The 27,641-nt window shown below is 36.1% G+C and overlaps 1 protein-coding gene across 2 annotated transcripts; it reads left to right on the top strand.

Annotated features, from left to right (window-relative positions):
* The first annotated feature begins 33 nt into the window (after positions 1–33).
* Positions 34–10,579, top strand: LOC144343788 (uncharacterized). Of its 2 annotated transcripts, none has more exons than XM_078006198.2 (5): positions 34–127; positions 2,370–2,495; positions 2,757–2,886; positions 9,994–10,157; positions 10,428–10,579. In XM_078006198.2, exons 1-4 carry the CDS (start codon positions 67–69, stop codon positions 10,136–10,138), a joined length of 462 nt encoding a protein of 153 aa, XP_077862324.1. In that variant the 5' UTR covers positions 34–66; the 3' UTR covers positions 10,139–10,157; positions 10,428–10,579. The 2 variants fall into 2 exon arrangements, with proteins under 2 accessions (XP_077862324.1, XP_077862325.1); XM_078006199.2 differs by having other exon boundaries at positions 9,994–10,162.
* The last annotated feature ends 17,062 nt before the right edge of the window (positions 10,580–27,641 follow it).

Raw genomic sequence — 27,641 nt, 5'->3', positions numbered from 1 at the left:
AGTGAACTTTGACCTCGGTAGTCAAACAAATAATTCAGTAATATACTGTTCGCTGCTGCAGTTAGCATGGGGTTCGCAAATATACTGTCACTCGGGCTGATCGTGACTGTTTTATACATGGCTAGCGGTGAGTACCACGTACGCATTGATTATATAGGAACCACGCTATCAGTTCCATCAATTAGTTTATATATATTCAGCGGTAAAATGTATGCCCCAAGCTGTGAGTTATGACTAATGTTTCAGCCTTATGTGACCGTCGATAGCAAGCGCGGTTTTCAACACGATTCTTTCTAACAGTCAGTGGCGGATCCAGGGGGCGGGGGTTGCACTTTGATCACCACTTTGGTCGGGAATCATAATAAAATATGATCGCAATTGGAAACAGGTTTTACTGGTTATCCCTTGTTTTGCGAACCCGCCGAATGAACAGTAGCCGAAAATGAAATAAAAATAAAATTTTATTTCTCGCGTCCAAGCATTTTTGTGGGAGTACCATGACCAACGTACCGAAGTCACGTGCAGATCTATACTTTATGTGCGTTGGCTGACAGTGAATCTCAGGTATTGACTACTCTGAGGGGTGTACCTGGTACAGTGTAAACACACAACACATTATACTGGTGTGCCTGGTACAGTGTAAACACACCACACATTATACTGGTGTGCCTGGTACAGTGTAAACACACCACACATTATACGCGTGTACCTGGTACTGTGTAAACACACAACACATTATACTGGTGTACCTGGTACTGTGTAAAAACGCAACACATCATACTGGTGTACCTGGTACAATGTAAACACAACACATTATACTGGTGTGCCTGGTACAGTGTAAACACACCACACATTATACTGGTGTACCTGGTACTGTGTAAACACACCACACATTATATGGGTGTACCTGGTACAGTGTAAACACACAACACATTATACTGGTGTGCCTGGTACAGTGTAAACACACCACACATTATACTGGTGTGCCTGGTACAGTGTAAACACACCACACATTATACTGGTGTACCTGGTACAGTGTAAAAACACCACACATTATACTGGTGTGCCTGGTACAGTGTAAATACACCACACATTATACGCGTGTACCTGGTACTGTGTAAACACACAACACATTATACTGGTGTACCTGGTACTGTGTTAATACACCACACAATATATGGGTGTACCTGGTACTGTGTAAACACACCACATATTATACTGGTGTAGCTGGTACTGTGTAAACACACCACACATTATACTGGTGTACCTGGTACAGTGTAAACACACCACACATTATACTGGTGTACCTGGTACTGTGTAAACACACCACACATTATATGGGTGTACCTGATACTGTGTAAACACACCACACATTATATGGGTGTACCTGGTACTGTTTAAAAAGGCAACACATCACACTGGTGTACCTGGTACAGTGTAAACACACAACACATTATACTGGTGTGCCTGGTACAGTGTAAACACACCACACATTATACTGGTGTACCTGGTACTATGTAAACACACAACACATTATACGGGTGTACCTGGTACTGTGTAAACACACCGCACATTATACGTGTGTACCTGGTACTGTGTAGTCACACCACTCAATATACTGGTGTACCTGGTAATGTGTAAATACACACCACAATATACTGGTCACTTATTTTGAACAGTGAGGGGGAAGTTGCACTCTACACTCGAATAAAATAAAAAAGCAATTCGCTTACTGGTAAATGCGAACACCGTGAACGGACATTATTCAGTACAAAGAAACCAGTAACCGCGGAATTCATTTAACAAAAAAGTGTACTTTTCTAGTAAAAAGCTGACAAAGATAAAATTTCCTCTAACACAGGTAAACACCATGCAGACAACAATGGGCTTGTGGCAGAGAGTCGTATAAATTCTAGATATGGATACATAACTTTCTTTTATTACTTTATTGCTGTAGACTGATAGAAAGATTGTATTTCTAAGGATGCAATAAAGATTATTATTGTTTAATATGCTTGCCTTGTTACTTAAACATATGATATGAATATGTTATGTTTTTGTCTACTTTTCTTAGTAACCGTGGTCATCAAAGATCAAGGAGTAGAAAACGTTCACAAAGTAACCTCAACGACACGGTTTGCCGGTCACCTAAACTATTGTCATAAATTCACGTAAAATCCTGTGCATATATTTTACTTCACATTGACATTATGATTCGTAATGACTTAGCGTTAAAATCGTGACCGAATGTTTGTTTTTCGAGCACAATTGCGCTTTAACCAATCACGCCTTGCAAGTCGGATAATGTTCTTTGGTAGATTAGGTACTCCGTTCACATTATTGACGTCCATGTTTTTATGTGTTTCTAGATGTGCTGACACTCGACTGTCCTGAAAACTACCCCTTCCCGAGTTGTCCCCGCCCTAATGTGACAACAGACACGGACAAAGACACTATGTGTTGCGAAACCGAGGAAGCAGGATTCCACTGTTGCCGTAAGTTCTCAGTTATTTGTCACCATGAAGGTGGTAAAAGATAACAAATGTTGTCTTGAAATTATAGTCAATTGTTGGGCCTTGTGATTAGCTTTTTAAAATACACTTGACTTTTCGGCAATGAAACAACACTTAATTTGTAAAACTCAGTTGCCTCAAACAATAATATATATACTAGTATAGTAACGTGATTTTAACACCATCGAAGGTTATTGTTTTTTTCTTTCCATTCTGTGTATTTTTTTTCATGATTGATTTCAGAGCCTAGCTGTCCGGAACCGTTCCCATTCCCATCATGCCCTCGTCCTGACGTAATGGATGACGATGACAGCGACACAGTATGTTGTTACACGGAGAACCAGGGGTACTACTGTTGCACAGAATATTTAGGGTAAGTAACCAAAATATATGGAGAGTGTTTGGTTGCAGTTTGCAAAATTGGGAGGTGGAGTATTGTTATGTCTCAGCTGCATGTACATGTACTGTGGTAAGTCATATATTTAACGTGCTACGAATTGCATTTCCAATGGCGTAGAGCACAAAACAGAGTGATTATGCATATATACATTACTTAAACAATAATAACGACCCGCCAACCCATAATGGGCGGAAGCCCACTGTGTGCAACATATATGGGTGAGGCAAGAGACGAGTACATATATGGGCATAAAGTGTGCTTGAGTCCATTATGGGTTGCCGGGTCGTTCATTATTGTTATTATTTTTTAGCGTTGTCAATACAAGTGAATTTGCCACCACTAAAAAGGGGGAAACTTGGAGATAAATCCACAATGTACAAGACAGTTCCTCAGTCACAGGCCCGTGAATCTGTATAATTTAAAATCTTTCTGGAAATTGTTTCCACTATCTCATATGACCAACTAAGAAAGAATTAAACTAGTTTTAATTCATCAAATATTATTTTACATGTATTTAAATCTTTTACATTGCGAGTGGACGAGTGACTGTAGTGATCGCCCGAGCGAACATCACAACGTGACTGGTATGCCGTTTCGGTGTCCGACGCGGTTGTGGGCTAAGGTATGCTAGATCGCCACTGCGATCGACTGTATGTAGTCATATCGTTACCCCTTCACTAAAGTGTTTTCAAATCATCAAGGTAGATGTTATTGACACCTATCCTGTCTGTGTGATAGTTATTTTCAAATTCTACGAGAGGCAAATGAATTTAGAGGCGTAGCGAGAGAACAAATATGGCTGGAAACCTCGTGGGTGTTAGCCATTCTAGAAGTAGAAACAACAGTTGTTTTAATATGACTGTATAAATTAAAAAACACACCTGAGAACATTGATACCTTCATTTGTTTATTCAAACGCTGAGGAAATACAAGTCACGTCAGCCTTTCTTCGATCTCGTTTTGCAAATGGTGTAGTAACTACTTGTTAGGCTTTAAACTTCAGTGTTAGTGAAAGACGGTATCTTATTGGTCCATGAGTTTTTGTAAGTTCACTTTTTGCATTTGCGCTTAATAAATGAGGGAAAATGCCTGTATCCCGTTAACCGTCAAGACGGCTCGTGTTTTTGTTTTAGAGTATCCTCTTCTTATTCCCCCCATCGACGCGAGTAACTTCGTGAATAACCAAGTATAAGTAGCTCAACAGGGTATGGGCCCAGGCATTGACTCCTTTTTGATGGGGATGAACGAAAAAACGAACTTGGGGGGTAAAAAGTTTGTCACTTGTTTTTCGAGACGCTAAATACGATGGACGTAAAGCCCTAAGAATACTTCGTGAACACTATCTGTCGAAAGGTAAGCCTAGAATAAATGCCTTGTACACGGAATTGACATCGTTGGTGAAAGACCCATCGGAGTGCATTACTGACTATATGTTACTTGCAGAAACTGCAGCAGCATCCTTGAATGATGTAGACGAAACCATTAGTGACGGTTTACTCGTAGCCATGGCATTGAAGGGATTACGAGCAGAGTTCAAACACGTTACAACTGTGATAACTCAAAGGGAAAATGCATTAACTTTCTCGGATTTTAAAGTGTTGTTGCGAAACTTAGAGAACACTGAGAAAGCTGGGAGCTGGAGAGAGTACTGGTAGTATTTCAGTAATAAAAATGAACAGCACGAGTTCAAAGGGCAATAGATACCGAAGAAAGCAAAATGATAATCATACAGCTCGATTCCACGGGAAATGTTTCTTATGCGAAGGACACAAATCTTCTTTTGCAGGAAGTTAAAGTCAAGGGACACTGTAAAATTTGTTGACCATAGCGAAACAGAACTTTCTCCACATCCGGACATTGATGCTAGTGAAAATCATTTAATTGTTTCAAAATAGGTGAGGTAGAATTGAGTTGACTACCATTGCCGATGTGATTGGGTTGCTAGTTGATTGCGGCGCAACTACTCACATCGTAAATGATGAGTTAAAGTTTGTTAGATTCGATAGTGGTTTTGATGCTTCACATCATTTTATTGATCTTGTCGATGGCAGCAGGCCAAATGGTCTTGCACTTAAGCGAGGTGATGCATGTGTCAGTTTAATAGATTCAAAGGGTGATAGTCAGAGTGTCATTCTTCAAGGTACTTTGTATGTGCCTACTTTTGCTCAGAATATTTTTTTCTGTTCAAGCAGCAGCTTGTGTTGAGTTTGGACCAAATTCTGCGGAATTACGTGCAAAAGGCACAATATTCGCAAAAGAGAGAATTTTTAAGCTCGTCATTCACTAGGAGAGTGGCATAAAATTATGGGCCATTGTCATGTTAAAAATGTTTTGAAATTAGAAAGTGTAGTTGAAGAAATGGAAATACTTGAATGATAGAAAACAGTTGTGGAGTGTGTGCGCAGGGTAAAATTATCCAGTATAGAAACCAAAAACCGGACAAACGAGCTACATCAGCAGTAGATCTGGTTCATTTCGATTTTGCAGGCCCCATTGAGCCAACTGCAAAAGATGGTTTGCGATATGCATTGAGTTGTGTTGATGACTATTCAGGTGTCAATATAATTTACCTTTTGAAGCATAAAAGCGACACAATACGAGCAACTGAGAAGTTTTTTTGCGGATGTAAGCCCGTTTGGAACAGTGAAATGTATTAGAAGTGGTCAGGGAGGGGAGTTTATGTCTGACGCGTTTGAGTCTTTCCTAATAAGCAATCACATGAAACATGAGCAATCTGCTCCATGTTCTCCTCACCTATACAGTGCAGTGTTGTTACAATCGGGGTTACCATAAGTGTTGTGGTCCTATGCAGTTATTATGGATTCAGCCTATACTCTAAATCATTGTTACAACCCAAGAACAGAGAGAACCCCATTTCAGTCATTTGCAGATACATTTACCTAATGCCACCACCGCTCTCTGGCGTTCATGGGACTCCGACGGGGCAAGGCAGATGATGAAACTTCCGTTCACCAGTCTAAATAATCTTCGCAGGATACCGCTAGTAGTCAGAGAGAGACAGAGACAGGTATACTGTCGATTTAATACAATAACGTCAATATGAACCTCACCACATAACACAATGAATTACAGCCTACTATTAAGTAGTATACAATATTAACCTGACAGAACCTGACAATTAAACCAGGTCAGTGATCCAAATAAATCAACTGGAAAAATTAAATTACTTAAGATTAACCTGCCAGGAACTTGCCTAGTGATTAATCATATTAACCTGACAGTACCTAATGTAAGCTACACACACAGTAACGGTAGGATACAAGTGATATTTCGGGGCAGTGGGCTAAATGCGGTCGTGGGGACTCGGGTTCGATAACAAAATACCCAGCTCGGTGTTGCATGTAAAGTTAGAATGTTGTATTAACGCATAACAAGCAAAAACACAATTGTAATGATCGCTACATGGATACAGTAATACACAGTAATGTGTCACGTAACGCAGTTATTTCTCAATAAAAGTCTCAATAAAAAGTAGAAAATACAATTACAAGTATTCTATGCTATGAAAATGTATTACAAGATACTACTCATTACGTGGTTACTATAATGACTAACAGGAATATCTATGCTCAGTACTGTATAGTACCACTAACTGCTACAACCATATAGGCCAACACATCAGTACAGAGTACTGAAGAGAATGTATGGCATACACAGTAATCCTAACTTACTCAATACAAATGGCTACCACATACACAATACAGTATTTACTAACTAGAAACACTAAATGCAGGTAGATACTACGTAATAGCATGGAAGGTACTAACGAAAGGAGCCACAACGCTATTGTTTTAGCTTTACCCCATGATCGTTTGTGAATGTTTGTTCACAAACATTGCTCTTGTTAGCTTTTAACACCTTCGTACAATTGGTTATGCTAATCTCGAGCATTCGGTAATATTCGGAGCATGTTCGGAAGCGATAGTCGTACCTCGCATGTACAATATTGAAAATGGCGAACTTTAATGGAAAATTGTCAGATATAACATTGATTGAAGAAACTCTGATGAAATATCGTGAATTTTGTAATGGTAATGAGAGTTAATCAATGATTGCTTGTGACGATTGCATTATTCAATGGTACCATTGTCAGTGCGTGGGTTTGGCGCCCGAAACTGTCGAAATTTTTTACCACCGGACATCGGCGAACACCAACAGAAAAGATAGTATCGAAAGAAGAGCATGCCTCGACACATTCTCTGTGATAATATTTCTTAGGAGTCCTTAGGAATTGTTGTTGTATGCATTCGAAATCTTGTTCTAGTTGCAGTTGCTAATATTTAAAACATGGGAAATTTGTGAAGTCAAACGTTCATCAGTTGAATTTCCGGTTGTGAAATACGTATTTTGACCTTTTACACCTAAACAAACCCAGTGCGCATGTGTGATGACCGTAGTTTCTTAATGCGCATATATTTTATAGTCACATTAAAAAAATGGCGGGGTTGTATCATACTCCGCTAACTCGTTACTTGTGTAAACAATCGCAAACTATCATGGACATCAAAGATGAGCTAGACAATGGCCTTATCAGGATTAATTTGGGTTGAAACAAAAGGAAATAAGCCAGTTAAGAGGCTTAAGTGGCCACTTGATTGGCGTCGTGGCTCCTTCCGTTAGTACCTTCCATGGTAATAGGTACTATGGCAATGAATGACTGAGTATTCCCTCGGTACATAGAAGTATATGCTAGTAACAACAGAGATCAGCACTCAGATACTAAATACAAGTAAAATAAAAGGAAAATACTTCAAAGTTACTATAATTGAAAAGATTACTTATCTAGTCTTATAGTATTAGTAACAAAGGCGTACTAAATACAACAGTATGCATTAGCTTAACTGTAAAATACTAAGACTATCGTAATGCAACGTATGCTCAAATAATACACAACCAATGCAGTCATCTACAAGACCGTAACAGTAGGGAAGTACAAATAATTCCTACACGATCACTGAAATAGTATATTCACAGGTTTATATAAACAGAAAATAGTTAAGTAGTCAATAATAAAATATTGTTTGAGTTCAACTACTGAATACTAAAGACATCCAAAATACAAAATGTTTTAAACATGCAAAGCAGACCAAAGTTCCAAATTATGCATGTAACACTACAAGTATCAACTATAACAATAGGATACCTCAGAAATAGTTTGGTTTAAGTGAATACCAAAATGACACAATTTAAGGTAATTATTCAGTAATATCACTCACCAGAATGGTAGTCACAATATGTATGTATAGTAAAATACACAATCCAGGTAAAGTACTCTAGACTAAATAAATGTATACGACACAAAATAATTATCGGTAAAGAAATATCATGCAAAATGCAAACTACACACTGGCTTACGCAATGCAGGCGAATTACACTAAATGCAGACTAACGTTATAGAAAATAATAAGTTTGATCACAACGTAGATCCGGGAAATGCACAACAGTAAAATGTCACAGTCAATTCATGCACTTTCTACTTGATGCTGAATGTCCCACGAATCAAAGTTTGGTAGATGTCTGGGACGGTAAACAAGTCAGTCCGACTGGATGTCGACAACAGAAAGTCACGTGATACGAATGGCGGGAATTTCCACAACGAAGAACAGTCTTTACTTTAGTTGAAATCTCGACGAGACAACATAATTGGTCGAGTCGATCTACTGGAAACAGCACAGGGAGCCCAGGAACTATAATCAACTGTAATATGCAGTCTCTATGAGCGGGGGGGGGGGGTATCGGCTGGTATCTAGTGTAAGAAATAGACAAATGCTGAACAGGCCACGCCTCCAACTGTGTCATGCGTTCGGACTAACCGTTAGGAATTCCTAAATGGAGTCAATTTGTGTAGTTTTCTTGATTTATTCTGCAGATATCGGTAAAATATAGGTAAGGCTTTGGCGAAATTCGAAGGAGCAACTAATATTCTTCAACCTGGTATTTTTTTTAGATTTTATTTTTTATTTTTTTCGTCTGTTTTTTCGAGTTTAAAAAATGTGAGCTGGCTGGAGCCTTCATCCCTTGTCTATTTCTTACACTAGATACCAGCCGATACCCCCCCCCCCCCGCTCATAGAGACTGCGTATTACAGTTGATTATAGTTCCTGGGCTCCCTGTGGAAACAGTTAATACTGGCGTACAGAACTCAAAATGTCAACGATTGTACTCACAGGAACCTGGATACTTGGTTCAACCACGGTTTCGTTCGACACAATGGCAACAGCAGACCACAGGGAGCCCAGGAACTATAATCAACTGTAATACGCAGTCTCTATGAGCTGAGGGGGGAGGAGGTATCGGCTGGTATCTAGTGTAAGAAATAGACAAGGGATGAAGGCTCCAACCAGCTCACATTTTTTAAACTCGAAAAAACAGACGAAAAGAATGAAAAATAAAATCTAAAAAAAATACCAGGTTGAAGAATATTAGTTGCTCCTTCGAATTTCGCCAAAGCCTTACCTACATTTTACCGATATCTGCAGAATAAATCAAGAAAACTACACAAATTGACTCCATTTAGGAATTCCTAACGGTTAGTCCGAACGCATGACACAGTTGGAGGCGTGGCCTGTTAAGCATTTGTCAACAACCAATCACAAGACTGGTTACGAATCAGTTGAGCAAGGCTAACCGAGTCGTGACCTCGATGTGACTACGGAGCAGACGACGCTGTCTTCACAAAATTGTCGGGATTCAATATTGAAATCCTTTGTTATTGGCAATGGACCATTTTATTTGATGCCGATTTTAGTATTAAAAACTTGTAATCTAACAATTTCTCTTCTGTTCAGATAATTTCACCTTTATTCGTTTTCGAAAACAACATTGTATTCATAATCATGGTACGGGGCCTTGATGCTCATTAACGGGATACATTGTCGCGAATAATCTGCTGCAATGACATCATAAAATTCACTGGTATTGATAATGCTAAAATATAATATAATTTGGCATATTTCATATTGAATGTTACATCTCTCTGAATACAAAATCTTGGTTTTAAAACAAAATATATCATTTTATACGTGACCATGTATTAATAATATTTATTTTTTGGAACAGTTTCAGCGACTGGGTTAAAGTGATTATCATCGCAGCAGCTTCAGTTGCGGGCATCATTTTGTGCTGTTGTATCTGTTGTGTGTGTCGTTATTGTAGCTGCATCCACGTCGGCACGTGCTGCAGGAACCGGTATTCACGGATATGAAGCAACCTTATCCTGAAACGTGGTGTATAGTTTATCATCTCTTTTAACATAAACAATGAATTTCTTTTAAATTATTAAATGTAAATATTATATTATGATAAAAGAAAGGCGTTTCAGAATGCATTGACACTTATTACATAAATGCTGATTCGTGTAGATATTTTTTTAGCTTATTTACCTGTTAAATTTTAATAATAATAATAATAATAATAAATCTTAACAACAGTTTGCTCAAACTTACTTAGCTAATTTGCATAATAATCAACCTTTGTTGTATATTTATTTACAGCACTAAAACGCTGTTCGATGTTTGTGTTGAAGAATATCCGATACGAGTGTGTTACGCATAATAAGTCCAGCATTGTAAACCTTTTGTTATGAGGAAATACTTTATGTAACATAATATTGTCTAATCAAGTAAAATATACGTTTTATAGAGCATCACATATCTCTAGGTTCTTGTGTAATATACACTATGTATAGGTTAGATCACGGTCCGAGATGACTATGAGAATTTGAACGAGGGGTGTAGGCCTGAGTTATAATTCTCATAGTCACCGAGGGGCGCGATCTAACCGACTTCACTGGCCAATCAGCCCGAGAAAATATTCGTATTAGCCAATCAAATGATGACATTTTGACAGCAATCAGACTTGTGAAATAACAGTTTAGTACAATTTGTCAAAATGTTGCAACGATGGCGTACGTGCTGCCAGTAGTGTCAGTTGAATCGAGCGTAACTCAATGGATACGTTGTATCTGATATTGGTGTTATAAATAAATTGTTGCAATGAAAATCCTTTGTTTGCAGCCGTGATCTAAGTGAATTCGTGGTGAAATAGAACCACACTTTATCGCGACTCTGATTGGTTGAGGGGTGTTGACCATGTGCTAATTATTTGTATAACATTCATGCATATGCAGCCACCGGTCATGGGTTAAAATCCATGCAATAATCAACTGCGAGCTTTGGGAAATAGTTGAATAGTTACAATATAATCACGACAATTCTTTGATATTTCACACCAACTCTACCATGCAAAATATGTCCGAGAAACTATTATATTTTTATGATAAAAACCTATGATCAATGAATCACTTATCCTACTAAAATAACGCACTATGTTGGGATTAGTTTATTATATTATATTTTGCAGCATTTTTAAACAATATTATTTTTTACGTATGCCTAAGCAAAAGGTAGGTGGTTCAACTATGCAATATACGGATTATAGCGCGTTCTATTTTTCATCTCCGTTCGTAATATGGTAGCGAAAAAGGTGTCGTACCTTCATATCACAGAATTCCCTGTATGTTATCTCATTTAAAACTACCGTTTACCATGTATTGTTTGAAAGCTAGCTATTTTACTACATATTCACACATAGTTTTTGTGATTGCATTTCAGTCATTTCTGCCCTGATACATTTTGTGTCACTAAATAGACTTGCGTAACAAAATGTGTGACACCAAATAGCATAATGACGTCAATTAACATAGTAATTTTGTCCTCGTTCGACCCCAAGAAAATAGCTGTCACTAGAGTATGGTTTATGAAATCGATAATTGTTGTCATTGTTTTTGCGCCTATTATCGATAGATAATAGTTTTTGTTGCGTGCTATATGAAAATGGTGTACTTTACTAATAGCCACGCCCGATTGATCATAACTTTTGCGACTGATCGATCACCTGACCTCTCGGCTATTTGGGTCATTTGAATTCTATTTGAATTGGCGGCCATTTAAAGTTTGGAATGTTTCAAAATTGCATTCGTTTCTACTTGTGTCTTTCGTAAGTTGACCTGTGACCTCTACGTGATGCAACAGACAGTACGATAATAATCGGCCATTTACGACATATTTATTTACTTTTTCGAACGTTTAATGATGGGTCTCGATAATATAATAACATAGGTCACATTTCCATGTAAATTTTACAACTTTGCAATCACTTTTCATAACTTTGTAAGCAGTTTGTTTATCATTTTACGCTTTGATGAAGGTATAATCTGCTAATATAAGGAGCTTTTCCAACACATTTAATCATTTGTTTCTATATTTTTAACTGCGGGATCGAAATAACAATGACTCAGTCGAATACATTAGCAAACCCACCAACTTTTCATCAAAGGCTTTTAATTTAATTTTAGGCTGTTTTAGAATAAGTTACGGTCAGCTCATATGACACTCTGCTACTGTGCGGGACTTTCACTTGCATTTTTATCATTTTTCCTACTTTATAACTTCACGGTTAGATATTACAACAACTTAGTTCAAATATAAACGCAAATCTACCAACTTTGCACTCACTTTGCACAACTTTGCACGTGGTTTTATCAGCTTACATCCACTATGTGCTGACCACAAAAACTATTTGTACATTGAAAATACGTACAAATTTTAAAACATTCTGTAAACTTAAAATATCAAACGAATCAGCACGACTTTCTAATGTAAGATGAGATAGCAATAGATACACATGACGCACATATACACACAAATCAATGGGTCCTGAATCTCTTACAAGCACATATATCCAACAGTGAGATATATACTGAATACACATAGACAGACATATTTATTCATAGTCTTTCACCTATCTCAGCATGATCCCACCTGTGCCGCTGAAAGGGGTGAGCCAAGCCTTTGGGGGTAGTCTTTCAGTTCCCCCAGCTGTGCTGAGAATGGGGCGCCAAAATGGGTGAGGCAGGTCCTAAGAGACGTGGTAAAATTCCCACATTATATATACTGCTACATACTTTTTGACTTATTTACACATTAATTTTGAATTCACAGCTAGCATTCATAAATTTGATCGTATTTTTTAAACATTCCTTCTAACCTTTGCAATGCAACATATTTTTCAGACAACTTTTTTGACTTTCAACGTTACATTCACAACACAATGGTTAACACATTTGTGTTTTCTACTTTTTCAGCTAACTTCGTTATATTATATGTATTTGTCGATACTCTACTCTGTCGCTTTGACTCCTTATTTAAATTTACGAATGTTGAAACATGCTTATCGAGCTCCTACAGGAATTCTTCGACTTTCCAATTAACTTTCGCAACATTAAAACTTATTTTGCAACATTTTAAAGCCAATTTCTATGACCTTGCAACTAATGCATCATTTTTTGAAATTCCCAGCAAACTTTAACAACTGTACAATATTTTTTTTACCTTTTCCACTACATTTTATTCCCAAACATGGTTTTCAAGTTACTCAAGTGACTTTGTAACATATTTGTTGACTTTTCCGACTTTCCCGCCATTTTTCACAGCATTGCACATATTGCACACACCGCCCAACTTTTTTCAACTTTCTATTTAAATTAACACAACTTTGCAATGCACGTTTTTGTTTTTCTGCAGAACGTTTTGAAACGTCATCTAACGTTTTGAACTTTGCACGTATTTTTCGACATTCCACCAAAATCTTTTGACTTTTGTCAAATATTTGTTGAATAAGCTATTTTCAGAGTATGCTGTACCACTAGGTGGTAACATGTTTTTCAGAAATCGCGTTTTTGGTATGAATTAGAGACAGGACTTCCGGAGTGCACTTCCTTGTAAAGTTATCGATAAACCAGACCAGCACGGGAATGTATACACTATTCAACCATGGAATGGAGACAGGAGAATTCGTAATATAAATTACAGTGAGTAATTTGAGAGCAAAGAACTACTAGAAGATGCAATAATAGAAAAATTGTTACCTAGTAATGTTGATTTGCCCAATGTCAGTGGCATTAGCAGTGATAGGAAGGATGACACGTATGTTATATATTTCTATTCCACCTGCACAACCTATAGTGACCTATAGGGAGTGACCCGTACCTATTTCACCTACTATATCAGAGCCCCTAAACCAATTAGGAACTACTGGAAGGTACCCTCAAGCAGTTCACATATATAGCTGGTAAACACTGTATAATCATTCTCTTACCACGTTCAGGTTGACCAGCAACAGGTCATAGCTTCTCAAACAACTCATAGTCTGATTGGAGGTTTGGGGCACGCAATTTCTAGTCTCAGCTCAACCTTGAGACTTGGCACTAAGAAGTCAGTTTTGATCAGTAAACACTATTGGACTCGATCATGAATCATCCAGAGTTTGTTCTGTGGATGTTTTCAGTCCAGTTCTTTTGAACTTATTGTGTTCAATACACTAGTACAGTTTGCGACTTCTGCAAACCAGACTAGTTTTGACCAACTTACGGGGTATGTACATTTGCTTTTGTTCTAACAAACGCTCCAAATGTCCGTGTAATTCATTGTTCACGATATATGTGCTTTGCTGATTTATTCTTTTGTTCACTTTCATTGAGATGTCAAACTTATTCGTGTGAATCACGATTCTAATTCAAATTTTTCACAGTGTAATTTATTGTATTTTCATATCGCTTCAGGTTTTAAGTTCTTGTAATTGTGTAGTGAGTTTACAGTCTCCTTCTCCCATGTAAACCCGATGCTATGCCACATTTTTATTAAACTCAGTACGGAAATTTATTGTACAGTTTCAATGGACGTCCTACTTCATTTCCCTTTAGTCACACCACAAACAAAGATTTAGAACACATCTTGTGGGAATGTGAGGAGGGGCAGAATTACTGGCATGGCATTAAACAGATATGAAAAAACATTTTCCGAAAACATCAACACCAGTATGAAGGATGTAGTGCTTAATATTGAAGATAAAGTTTATTGTCAAGGCTTGTGGAAGTACATAATGTTCAACCATGGAGCTAAAGCTCCATGGTTCAACCAAACTTATTCGTTGCAAGAGTAAAACTATTCACCTGAAAAAAGTATTGCTGAACAAAACAATAAATACGATTTTTACCATGTAATGAAGTTTGTTTTCATAATATAGTTATATTTAATACACAGATAATAAGCATTAGAATATCATGTGATGAAATGTATGTATATTATTTATTTATTACATAAGCACCCCTATACCACGAAAACAAACTTGTATTATGTTATTTGCAAGGGCGTGGGCGTTTATTTAACCAAGGTGTTTGTTGGGAACCACCCACCAACATCCATTGATTTATATGAAAAGTTTTCACCTCTGGGAACAAAAATCCCATTGAACTGCTGAAACAAATTTACATACCAAATTTAATTAATGCTGGATGCCATATCTCAAATTGTTGGCTGCTATACTAAGGTGACAAACATGACTATCCTCGGGGGCGGACATCCGGGCATTTTCACCGCCTGGCAACCTGCGGCGGTGAAAACAAAGACCCAAAACTCGCAGAAAACGGTACTTTGGGATAACTGTTGAGACTCCTCTGAACAGTGTAACAAGATTAGCCCTACGTGTGTAACATATATAAGTTTGGTTGTTTGGGATTACTTCAAAGTTGAGTTTGTGTTGTTTTTTTCGAATTTTCACCGGCTCGACCGGCGTTCCACAGCAGCGCGCACAGATCCCAGAGAAATGCATGTACAGTGGTGCGCGTCGTAGCAACGTGGAACGTCTTGTGACGTAGCTCCGCCCCCGAGGATACATCTAAATATAATACAGACAAAATACCGTTTTCTGTTACCATATACCCATTGAACACTGCCGCGTGACACCTGATCGGATTTCTTAAAACGTGGGTTAATAAAAATAAAAGCAGTTCTAATCTCTGACACCACTAAATCAGGGCGCCCTTCAAAGATCAACTCTATTTTCAAACCATATTTTTGTGATGCAAATATTACGTTACAAGCATAGATCATTGGGTGCATGATGCAAAATGAACAATTCGACCTTGGTTACTCCTCCACGGTTTGGAACAAAAAACTAAACAACGAACAAAAGTTTGCTACCCGAAGTGTTATTTCTATGGGAAAATAACAATATTTATTTGTAAGAATGAAATGCCCATTGGACTTAATTCTGACCGGTATTCGTTTAAAAAAACACAGCATTGATTGCATTGTAAACTGTCTAATCTGTATAATATACTTAAGCAATAACCCCCGCCGAAGGCGGGTTTACCACGAGATATTGCACAATTCACGACATATATGCACGAGCCGCAGGCGAGTGCATATATGGAGTGAATTGTGCAATATCAAGTGGTATACCCAACTTCGGCGGGGGTTATTGCTATTATATTATACCAGTATATTGACAATTCGATAAAACTTGTAAAAAAAGAGTTTACTTTCATCTACTAAAAGGTCATGATTATGGCCCTTGAACATGAATATTTATAAGAATAGTATGTAGTTGTACGCTGAATGCAAACAAAAATTACATGCGCAACACAGTTCAAATTGAATACAAACTAATTTTTATTCCACATGAAAAAGAAACATATCCACGTTGAATAGAGAAGCGTAAACACATACATTAGCATAACAAAGGATGACCTTTCTGACCTTTTACTGACGCACAACGCGATTTGAAATACAGGGTCGTGTACAGTTTGGATCATTTAAACAACGGATTTTCCACATTTTAATTCCGGTTTTTGTACAATTTGAACTGTAATTTGCCCATTGAAAGTACAGTTGTGAAATAAACCGGTTTTGTGACTCATCATACTACTTGTAACTGTGGATATTTGACGTTCAGCGGTACTTGGTTCGACCGAAATTTGAGACGCGGCGGGACGCGGTGTATCATGTACGGCGACCGGCACAGCGACCTTAGTTCCAACATCTGACCTGGATTCCTTTGGTATAACCAAAGTTTTGTGACAGTATGATTGACAAGTTTTGTCGTTGTTCTGGGGTAAGTTTGATGGTGTAAGATCGGATTTTCGCATGGATCCCACCATTAACAAAAAGCAATATTATAGTTATATAACTTTTCAGATGTTTTTAATTCAGTATTTTTTTCAATATTCTTCCAAAATTCAACCACTATATTCCCTAAAAATCAAATAATACCGGTTTTATGTATTTCCGTATTAAACCTGTAGTCAATTCATGTTCCAGGGCCACTTGGTTTAGCCGTGCATTGTCAGCCAATATACCATGGATTGCATATGCAAATTTTGTGTTTGGACCAATCAAATCAATGGATTAACACCATCAATATACTGGTATAATATAATATTGAATAAATATTTATTTCCGATATCCAGCAGAACCTAAACCATCACGCTCACAACCAAGCACCAGATCCGTCACCACCCACTTGAAAACAGAAATATGTTGCAATTGTGGAGTAGTATTATTCATAGCAAATCAAATAAACGCTCATAGAATGTATATATTAATGAGAGTTGTATGTGACAAAGGTATATACCAATTCCTCCTTGTATGACTACGTCACAAGACGTTCCACGTTGCTAAGACGCGCACCACTGTACACGTATTTCTATGGGCTCTTGCAAGGGCGGAAGGCGAAAGTGCCTGGGTTAACAGAATACTAGAAATAATACATGAATATTTTGCTCCTTGAAAGTTATTAGCTACATTCTAGAAATGAAAAAAAAAACAGTACTACGAGCAATACCGTGGTTTTGACTCCGAACTCGTACATGTATTCGTTTTGCGTCTTGCTCAGACTCTGAGTTTTAGAAAACTCACGTCGAGCGCATACAAGACATGGCCGCGCGCTTTTTGAAAACGTTCGAATGTAGGACGCTTTTACAGCACTCTTTATAATAATATTATAGTTTCGCTAAATATTTCTTTTTTATGGCGGAAACCACAGGGAGTTGGTCAAACTTGTGTATTTTAATAAATTATTAAATAATAAAATGTTACATAACTTTTCTTTTACCTCCCCCCCTTCCTGGTATCGATTTCAAGTAATCACTATCCTTTGTTCATAACACTCTTTCCTTTATCACAATCTTTGTTACGCGCTAATGTTATATGCAAATTTATATTATAGTAAGATATATTCCCTGTGCGGAAACCAAGGAAACGAGGAATCCCGCGAGAAATGTGCACGCGATTGTGAAGCCAAAAACGAAATCGTTCTTTTTGAATATTTGCCAAAACGAAAAAAATTCCGGTGGTGGCGCTGTTCAATACTTCTTATGCTACTAATTCATAACTTACGGCTCGAAGGATAACAATATAATGCGTTTCAAATCGAATGTGGAATTAAATAATATAAGCGAATGGTACAGCCATGTACATATATAAGGTACATTTAGACATAGTTATTCAAAGTAAATGTTTTTATTATCATTATTCAAACAAATCAGCAACATTTAAAAATTGTCATCCATCCTGGCTGATCTTACACTTATGCCGGTTATTATTATTATTATTATTATTACGCTCCCAATCCAGTACCTCTCACAACCCGGTACTAACCCGCTCAAACCTAGCCACAACACGTTCACGACCAATAACCAACCCACTTTAATTCAACGGGCTCACAACATGATATACCAACCCAAACCTGCTGACATCCAAACACTAACTTGCTTACGACCCAACACTAATCGAGCCAAATCCGAAAACCAACCTTATGTCAACCCAACAACGCTTTTAATAATACCCATTAAATCTCAAACTTCATTGTAATTTTTCAATTCAACTATGAGGGGGAGGGGGGGATAATATACCTCACCGCGAAACATAAACAAATGCATTCGTATCATATTGTAATTCATCAAATAATACCATATGTAAAACTCTAAATACTCTCCATCAAAACCAGTCCAAATATATCAGATTCATCGCTCCACTTCTTCTGCAAACAAAGTCCCCCTTTAGCCATAGTATCTTCAAATTGGTCCCATGTCCACTTTAAACTTAGACTTTCTAATTCATGCACATACATCAACTCATCAGCTTCAAAACTCATATGTAAACCTAGTTTTTCTGTAATGGAAATACAATAAAAATGATATCAATTCTTATCAATTATCGATGTTCATCGGATTAAACTAAAAGCAATAATTATTTTTATAATAATTATTGCTGTGATAAATACATATAATACTATGACGAATGAATTCTCTTTAAACCATTTGACATCTGGAGGACTGAAGGATTTTAAAACAATAAAACAATACTTATACTTTTGTAATACTTATTACAATAGAAATATGTTCTCTCAACAGAAGTTTAGTAACAAACTTTTATTGGGAGAAAAAAAATAATGTTCATACATGCTCTCTGCAAAACAAGATAGTGTGTAAGAAGTATTTTACCATTATTTTCGACCCACTCGTTATAACAACCACTGTGCCATTTTGGGGGAGGTGTCGATTGTATGGGAGATAGTGTGCGACCAAAATTGCCATATTGAAAGAAAAGTCGATTCTAAGTCAGACAGTATTCTTCCTACAGCGACATATTGGAGGAAGAGTTGATTCTAAGCGAGATATTGTAAGTGCCACAGCGTCATATTGGATAAGAAACCGATTCTATGTGAAATAGTGTACGACCCACTGTTCAATATTGGATAAGCAGCTGATTCTGTGGGAAGTGGTGTGCGACCCATTGTGCAATATTGGATAAGAAGCTGATTCCGTGGGAAATGGTGTGCGACCCATTGTGCAATATTGGAGTAGGAGTCGATTCCATGGAAAATAATGTGCGACCCACAGTGCAATATTGGAGAAGTCGATTATATTTATGATTATATGCGACCCACTGTGTCATATTCGAGGAAGAGATATTTGTGAAGAAGACGATCATATGTGAGATAGTTTGGGACCCACAGTGCAATATTGGAGAAGTCGATACCATGTAAGATTTTATGCGACTCACTGTACGATGATAAGTTGATTATATGAGAGATTTAGATAGTTAGCCAAAGCATGGCCAAAGCGATCACAGTGGCGTATATTCGTCTTTTAATCCAACATGACATTGTGGTTGAGCTTAATAATGTTATCATATTATTAGGGGGAAATTCTTTTTCTCTGGGTTCTCCACACGTGCCAGGGGGGAATCTCGTCTCGTCTCTCTATCGCGTCCCCTTGAGGTATGGGATCGGGAAAGTCACTTATACTTTACAGTCAAATAAGACACACACAATGAAATACGTTTCAACTCTCGTCTTAGTCGGCCAGTCCAGCACTCTATAAGACACAGCGTCATGGGGAAAAGTCCCCAAGACTATCGCAAGGCTGACCCAAGACTCTCCTAGACTCTAGACTGCCCCATGACTCTCTAAGACTCTCAAAGAGTGCGTCTCTCGTGGTGTACTCGCCAAGACCAACTCAAAACTCTCTTTATTCATTTTCAAAACTCTAACCAATTACAAAGCAGTAAAATGACTCTAGGGCGTAACCTTCAATCGTACAGCCAATCACACTAAGTACTGAATACGTCATATCTTTTGATTGATCGTTCACTACATTAATAATTGCGAATACTAACTGTCAGAAATAGTAGTCCGAATAGCGACGGTTATCTCGTAATTAGTTCCAAATAACTGAGCCAAGTTCCGTCCAGGACCTCGCTTGCCTAAACGATGACAGACATAACACAGCAATTCGCTAGTAATCAACTAAATAAGTCGGTCAACAGATACGGGAAAAACAAATTCATCATAATATACCATCGTAGTGCTATTACATGTTTTGGTTCTTTTTACGTCCAAAACCTGATTCTGATGCGCCAGCTGCTGTGTAGTATTACATGTCCTACTTCGAATCACGCCGTCGATCATAAACTAATATTTAATGTTAACACATCCCTACATGTGAAGGGCTTTATTTTACTTGACGTAACGAAATGACCAAATATGGGCATTGATATGTTACTCACCTAAATTTACATCTTGTTTACATGTACTTTTAAGTGCTATCTGAATATATCGTGGATTGTCAACCATATCTACTGCACCATCGCGTACCACCAACTCGAGGTTTAAGCGGAACATTTCTAGTTTGAAGTTAGCCTCGAATTCACGATTTAAGCGGGTTAGACAATTCAGAGCAAACGGTACAGAAGTATGTGGGTCGGTATACATAGCACGGAGTGTATCTTCATCTTGTGTGGTGTCAATACCAGCTAGGAATCTACCATTGTCACCTGTGAATTCAATTATTGTCAAATGGATATAACATACATATATAACTAATCTTAGTTTTTTTCTACACCGCCACATTTCAAGATTGCCAGACTTCTATTTTAATACGGACATTGTAAAATGCCACAACACGTATATGTATATTTAAATCGTAAAAAGCAACACTTGTTTTATGTGGAGATTGCAGACTGTCGCATGTGTATTCATACGAGTATTTTAAACCACCATACTTCGTATGGAGAATGTGAATTGTCACGTGTGTGTTCCTGTGCACATTTGCATTCATATAGAGATTGTAAACTGCCAGTCACACCTGTACTCAATTGGTGATTGTAAACTGCAACCCTTCTATTCACAAACACATTGTAAACTGCCACATTTGCATTCATATAGAGATTGTAAACTGCCACATTTGCATTCATATAGAGATTGTAAACTGCCACATTTGCATTCATATAGAGATTGTAAACTGCCACATTTGCATTCATATAGAGAATGTAAACAGCCATATTTGCATTCATATAGAGATTGTAAACTGCCACATTTGCATTCATATCGAGATTGTAAACTGCCATATTTGCATTCATATAGAGATTGTAAACTGCCACATTTGCATTCATATCGAGATTGTAAACTGTCACATTTGCATTCATATAGAGATTGTAAACTGTCACATTTGCATTCATATAGAGATTGTAAACTGCTACATTTACATTCACATACAGATTGTAAACGTACACATTTGCATTCATATAGAGATTGTAAACTGCTACATTTGCATTCACATACAGATTGTAAACTGCCACATTTGCATTCATATAGAGATTGTAAACTGCCACATTTGCATTCATATCGAGATTGTAAACTGTCACATTTGCATTCATATAGAGATTGTAAACTGTCACATTTGCATTCATATAGAGATTGTAAACTGCTACATTTACATTCACATACAGATTGTAAACGTACACATTTGCATTCATATAGAGATTGTAAACTGCCACATTTACATTCACATACAGATTGTAAACGTACACATTTGCATTCATATAGAGATTGTAAACTGCCACATTTGCATTCATATCGAGATTGTAAACTGTCACATTTGCATTCATATAGAGATTGTAAACTGTCACATTTGCATTCATATAGAGATTGTAAACTGTCACATTTGCATTCATATAGAAGTTGTAAACTGCTAAATTTACATTCATATAGAGATTGTAAACGTACACATTTGCATTCATATAGATATTGTAAACTGTCACATTTGCATTCATATAGAGATTGTAAACTGTCACATTTACATTCATATAGAGATTGTAAACTGCCACATTTGCATTCATATAGAGATTGTAAACTGCCACATTTGCATTCATATAGAGATTGTAAACTGCCACATTTGCATTCATATAGAGAATGTAAACAGCCATATTTGCATTCATATAGAGATTGTAAACTGCCACATTTGCATTCATATCGAGATTGTAAACTGCCATATTTGCATTCATATAGAGATTGTAAACTGCCACATTTGCATTCATATCGAGATTGTAAACTGTCACATTTGCATTCATATAGAGATTGTAAACTGCCACATTTGCATTCATATAGAGATTGTAAACTGCCACATTTGCATTCATATAGAGATTGTAAACTGCCACATTTTCATTCATATAGAGAATGTAAACAGCCATATTTGCATTCATATAGAGATTGTAAACTGCCACATTTGCATTCATATCGAGATTGTAAACTGCCATATTTGCATTCATATAGAGATTGTAAACTGCCACATTTGCATTCATATCGAGATTGTAAACTGTCACATTTGCATTCATATAGAGATTGTAAACTGTCACATTTGCATTCATATAGAGATTGTAAACTGCTACATTTGCATTCACATACAGATTGTAAACTGCCACATTTGCATTCATATCGAGATTGTAAACTGTCACATTTGCATTCATATAGAGATTGTAAACTGTCACATTTGCATTCATATAGAGATTGTAAACTGTCACATTTGCATTCATATAGAAGTTGTAAACTGCTAAATTTACATTCATATAGAGATTGTAAACGTACACATTTGCATTCATATAGAGATTGTAAACTGTCACATTTGCATTCATATAGAGATTGTAAACTGTCACATTTGCATTCATATAGAGATTGTAAACTGCCACATTTGCATTCATATAGAAGTTGTAAACTGCTAAATTTACATTCATATAGAGATGGTAAACTGGTACATTTACATTCATATAGAGATTGTAAACTGCCACATTAACATTCATGTAGATTGTAAACTGCCACATTTACATTCATATAGAGATTGTAAACTGCCACATTTACATTCATATAGAGATTGTAAACTGCCACATTTACATTCATATAGAGATTGTAAACTGCCACATTTACATTCATATAGAGATTGTAAACTGCCACATTTGCATTCATATAGAGATTGTAAACTGCCACATTTGCATTCATATAGAGATTGTAAACTGCCACATTTGCATTCATATAGAGAATGTAAACAGCCATATTTGCATTCATATAGAGATTGTAAACTGCCACATTTGCATTCATATCGAGATTGTAAACTGCCATATTTGCATTCATATAGAGATTGTAAACTGCCACATTTGCATTCATATCGAGATTGTAAACTGTCACATTTGCATTCATATAGAGATTGTAAACTGTCACATTTGCATTCATATAGAGATTGTAAACTGCTACATTTACATTCACATACAGATTGTAAACGTACACATTTGCATTCATATAGAGATTGTAAACTGCTACATTTGCATTCACATACAGATTGTAAACTGCCACATTTGCATTCATATAGAGATTGTAAACTGCCACATTTGCATTCATATCGAGATTGTAAACTGTCACATTTGCATTCATATAGAGATTGTAAACTGTCACATTTGCATTCATATAGAGATTGTAAACTGCTACATTTACATTCACATACAGATTGTAAACGTACACATTTGCATTCATATAGAGATTGTAAACTGCCACATTTACATTCACATACAGATTGTAAACGTACACATTTGCATTCATATAGAGATTGTAAACTGCCACATTTGCATTCATATCGAGATTGTAAACTGTCACATTTGCATTCATATAGAGATTGTAAACTGTCACATTTGCATTCATATAGAGATTGTAAACTGTCACATTTGCATTCATATAGAAGTTGTAAACTGCTAAATTTACATTCATATAGAGATTGTAAACGTACACATTTGCATTCATATAGATATTGTAAACTGTCACATTTGCATTCATATAGAGATTGTAAACTGTCACATTTACATTCATATAGAGATTGTAAACTGCCACATTTGCATTCATATAGAGATTGTAAACTGCCACATTTGCATTCATATAGAGATTGTAAACTGCCACATTTGCATTCATATAGAGAATGTAAACAGCCATATTTGCATTCATATAGAGATTGTAAACTGCCACATTTGCATTCATATCGAGATTGTAAACTGTCATATTTGCATTCATATAGAGATTGTAAACTGCCACATTTGCATTCATATCGAGATTGTAAACTGTCACATTTGCATTCATATAGAGATTGTAAACTGTCACATTTGCATTCATATAGAGATTGTAAACTGCTACATTTACATTCACATACAGATTGTAAACGTACACATTTGCATTCATATAGAGATTGTAAACTGCTACATTTGCATTCACATACAGATTGTAAACTGCCACATTTGCATTCATATAGAGATTGTAAACTGCCACATTTGCATTCATATCGAGATTGTAAACTGTCACATTTGCATTCATATAGAGATTGTAAACTGTCACATTTGCATTCATATAGAGATTGTAAACTGCTACATTTACATTCACATACAGATTGTAAACGTACACATTTGCATTCATATAGAGATTGTAAACTGCCACATTTACATTCACATACAGATTGTAAACGTACACATTTGCATTCATATAGAGATTGTAAACTGCCACATTTGCATTCATATCGAGATTGTAAACTGTCACATTTGCATTCATATAGAGATTGTAAACTGTCACATTTGCATTCATATAGAGATTGTAAACTGTCACATTTGCATTCATATAGAAGTTGTAAACTGCTAAATTTACATTCATATAGAGATTGTAAACGTACACATTTGCATTCATATAGAGATTGTAAACTGTCACATTTGCATTCATATAGAGATTGTAAACTGTCACATTTGCATTCATATAGAGATTGTAAACTGCCACATTTGCATTCATATAGAAGTTGTAAACTGCTAAATTTACATTCATATAGAGATGGTAAACTGCCACATTAACATTCATGTAGATTGTAAACTGCCACATTTACATTCATATAGAGATTGTAAACTGCCACATTTACATTCATATAGAGATTGTAAACTGCCACATTAACATTCATGTAGATTGTAAACTGCCACATTTACATTCATATAGAGATTGTAAACTGCCACATTTACATTCATATAGAGATTGTAAACTGCCACATTTACATTCATATAGAGATTGTAAACTGCCACATTTACATTCATATAGAGATTGTAAACTGCCACATTTACATTCATATAGAGATTGTAAACTGCCACATTTACATTCATATAGAGATTGTAAACTGCCACATTTACATTCATATAGAGATTGTAAACTGCCACATTTACATTCATATAGAGATTGTAAACTGCTACATTTACATTCATATAGAGATTGTAAACTGCCACATTTACATTCATATAGATTGTAAACTGCTACATTTACATTCATATAGAGATTGTAAACTGTCACATTTACATTCATATATGGATTGTAAACTGCCACATTTACATTCATATAGAGATTGTAAATTGCCACATTTACATTCATATAGAGATTGTAAACTGCCACATTTGCATTCATATAGAGATTGTAAACTGTCACATTTGCATTCATATAGAGATTTTAAACTGCCACATTTACATTCATATCGAGATTGTAAACTGTCACATTTGCATTCATATCGAGATTGTAAACTGTCACATTTGCATTCATATAGAGATTGTAAACTGTCACATTTACATTCATATAGAGATTGTAAACTGTCACATTTGCATTCATATAGAGATTGTAAACTGCCATATTTGCATTCATATAGAGATTGTAAACTGTCACATTTGCATTCATATAGAGATTGTAAACTGCTACATTTGCATTCATATATAGTGTAAACTGCCACATTTACATTCATATAGATTGTAAACTGCCACATTTACATTCATATTGAGATTGTAATCTGTTACATTTGCATTCATATGGAGATTGTATACTGCTACATTTGCATTCGTATAGAGATTGTAAACTGTCACATTTACATTCATATAGATTGTAAAATGCTACATTTGCATTTATATAGAGATTGTAAACTGCTACATTTGCATTCATATAGAGATTGTAAACTGCCACATTTGCATTCGTATGGAGATTGTAAACTGACATATTTGCATTCATACAGAGATTATAAACTGCTACATTTGCATTCATATAGAGATTGTAAACTGCCACATTTGCATTCATATAGAGATTGTAAACTGCCACATTTGCATTCATAAAGAGATTCTTAACTGCCACATTTGCATTCATATAGAGATTATAAACTGCCACTTTTACATTCACATAGATTGTAAACTGTCACATTTTCATTCATACAGAGATTGTAAACTGTCACATTTGCATTCATATAGATTGTAAACTGTCACATTTGCATTCATATAGAGATTGTAAACACCCAAATCAGCATTCATATAGAGATTGTAAACTGTCACATTTGCATTCATATAGAGATTGTAAACTGCCATGTTTACATTCATATAGATATTGTAAACTGTCACATTTGCATTCATATAGAGATTGTAAACTGCTACATTTACATTCACATACAGATTGTAAACGTACACATTTGCATTCATATAGAGATTGTAAACTGCCACATTTACATTCACATACAGATTGTAAACGTACACATTTGCATTCATATAGAGATTGTAAACTGCCACATTTGCATTCATATCGAGATTGTAAACTGTCACATTTGCATTCATATAGAGATTGTAAACTGTCACATTTGCATTCATATAGAGATTGTAAACTGTCACATTTGCATTCATATAGAAGTTGTAAACTGCTAAATTTACATTCATATAGAGATTGTAAACGTACACATTTGCATTCATATAGATATTGTAAACTGTCACATTTGCATTCATATAGAGATTGTAAACTGTCACATTTACATTCATATAGAGATTGTAAACTGCCACATTTGCATTCATATAGAGATTGTAAACTGCCACATTTGCATTCATATAGAGATTGTAAACTGCCACATTTGCATTCATATAGAGAATGTAAACAGCCATATTTGCATTCATATAGAGATTGTAAACTGCCACATTTGCATTCATATCGAGATTGTAAACTGTCATATT

The sequence above is a fragment of the Saccoglossus kowalevskii genome, chromosome 21, assembly GCF_978046115.1.
Source record: "Saccoglossus kowalevskii chromosome 21, keSacKowa6.1, whole genome shotgun sequence".
NCBI classification, from domain to species: domain Eukaryota; kingdom Metazoa; phylum Hemichordata; class Enteropneusta; family Harrimaniidae; genus Saccoglossus; species Saccoglossus kowalevskii.
The sequence above is the reverse complement of the archived record's forward strand: the minus strand, read 5'-3'. Positions and strand labels throughout refer to the sequence as shown.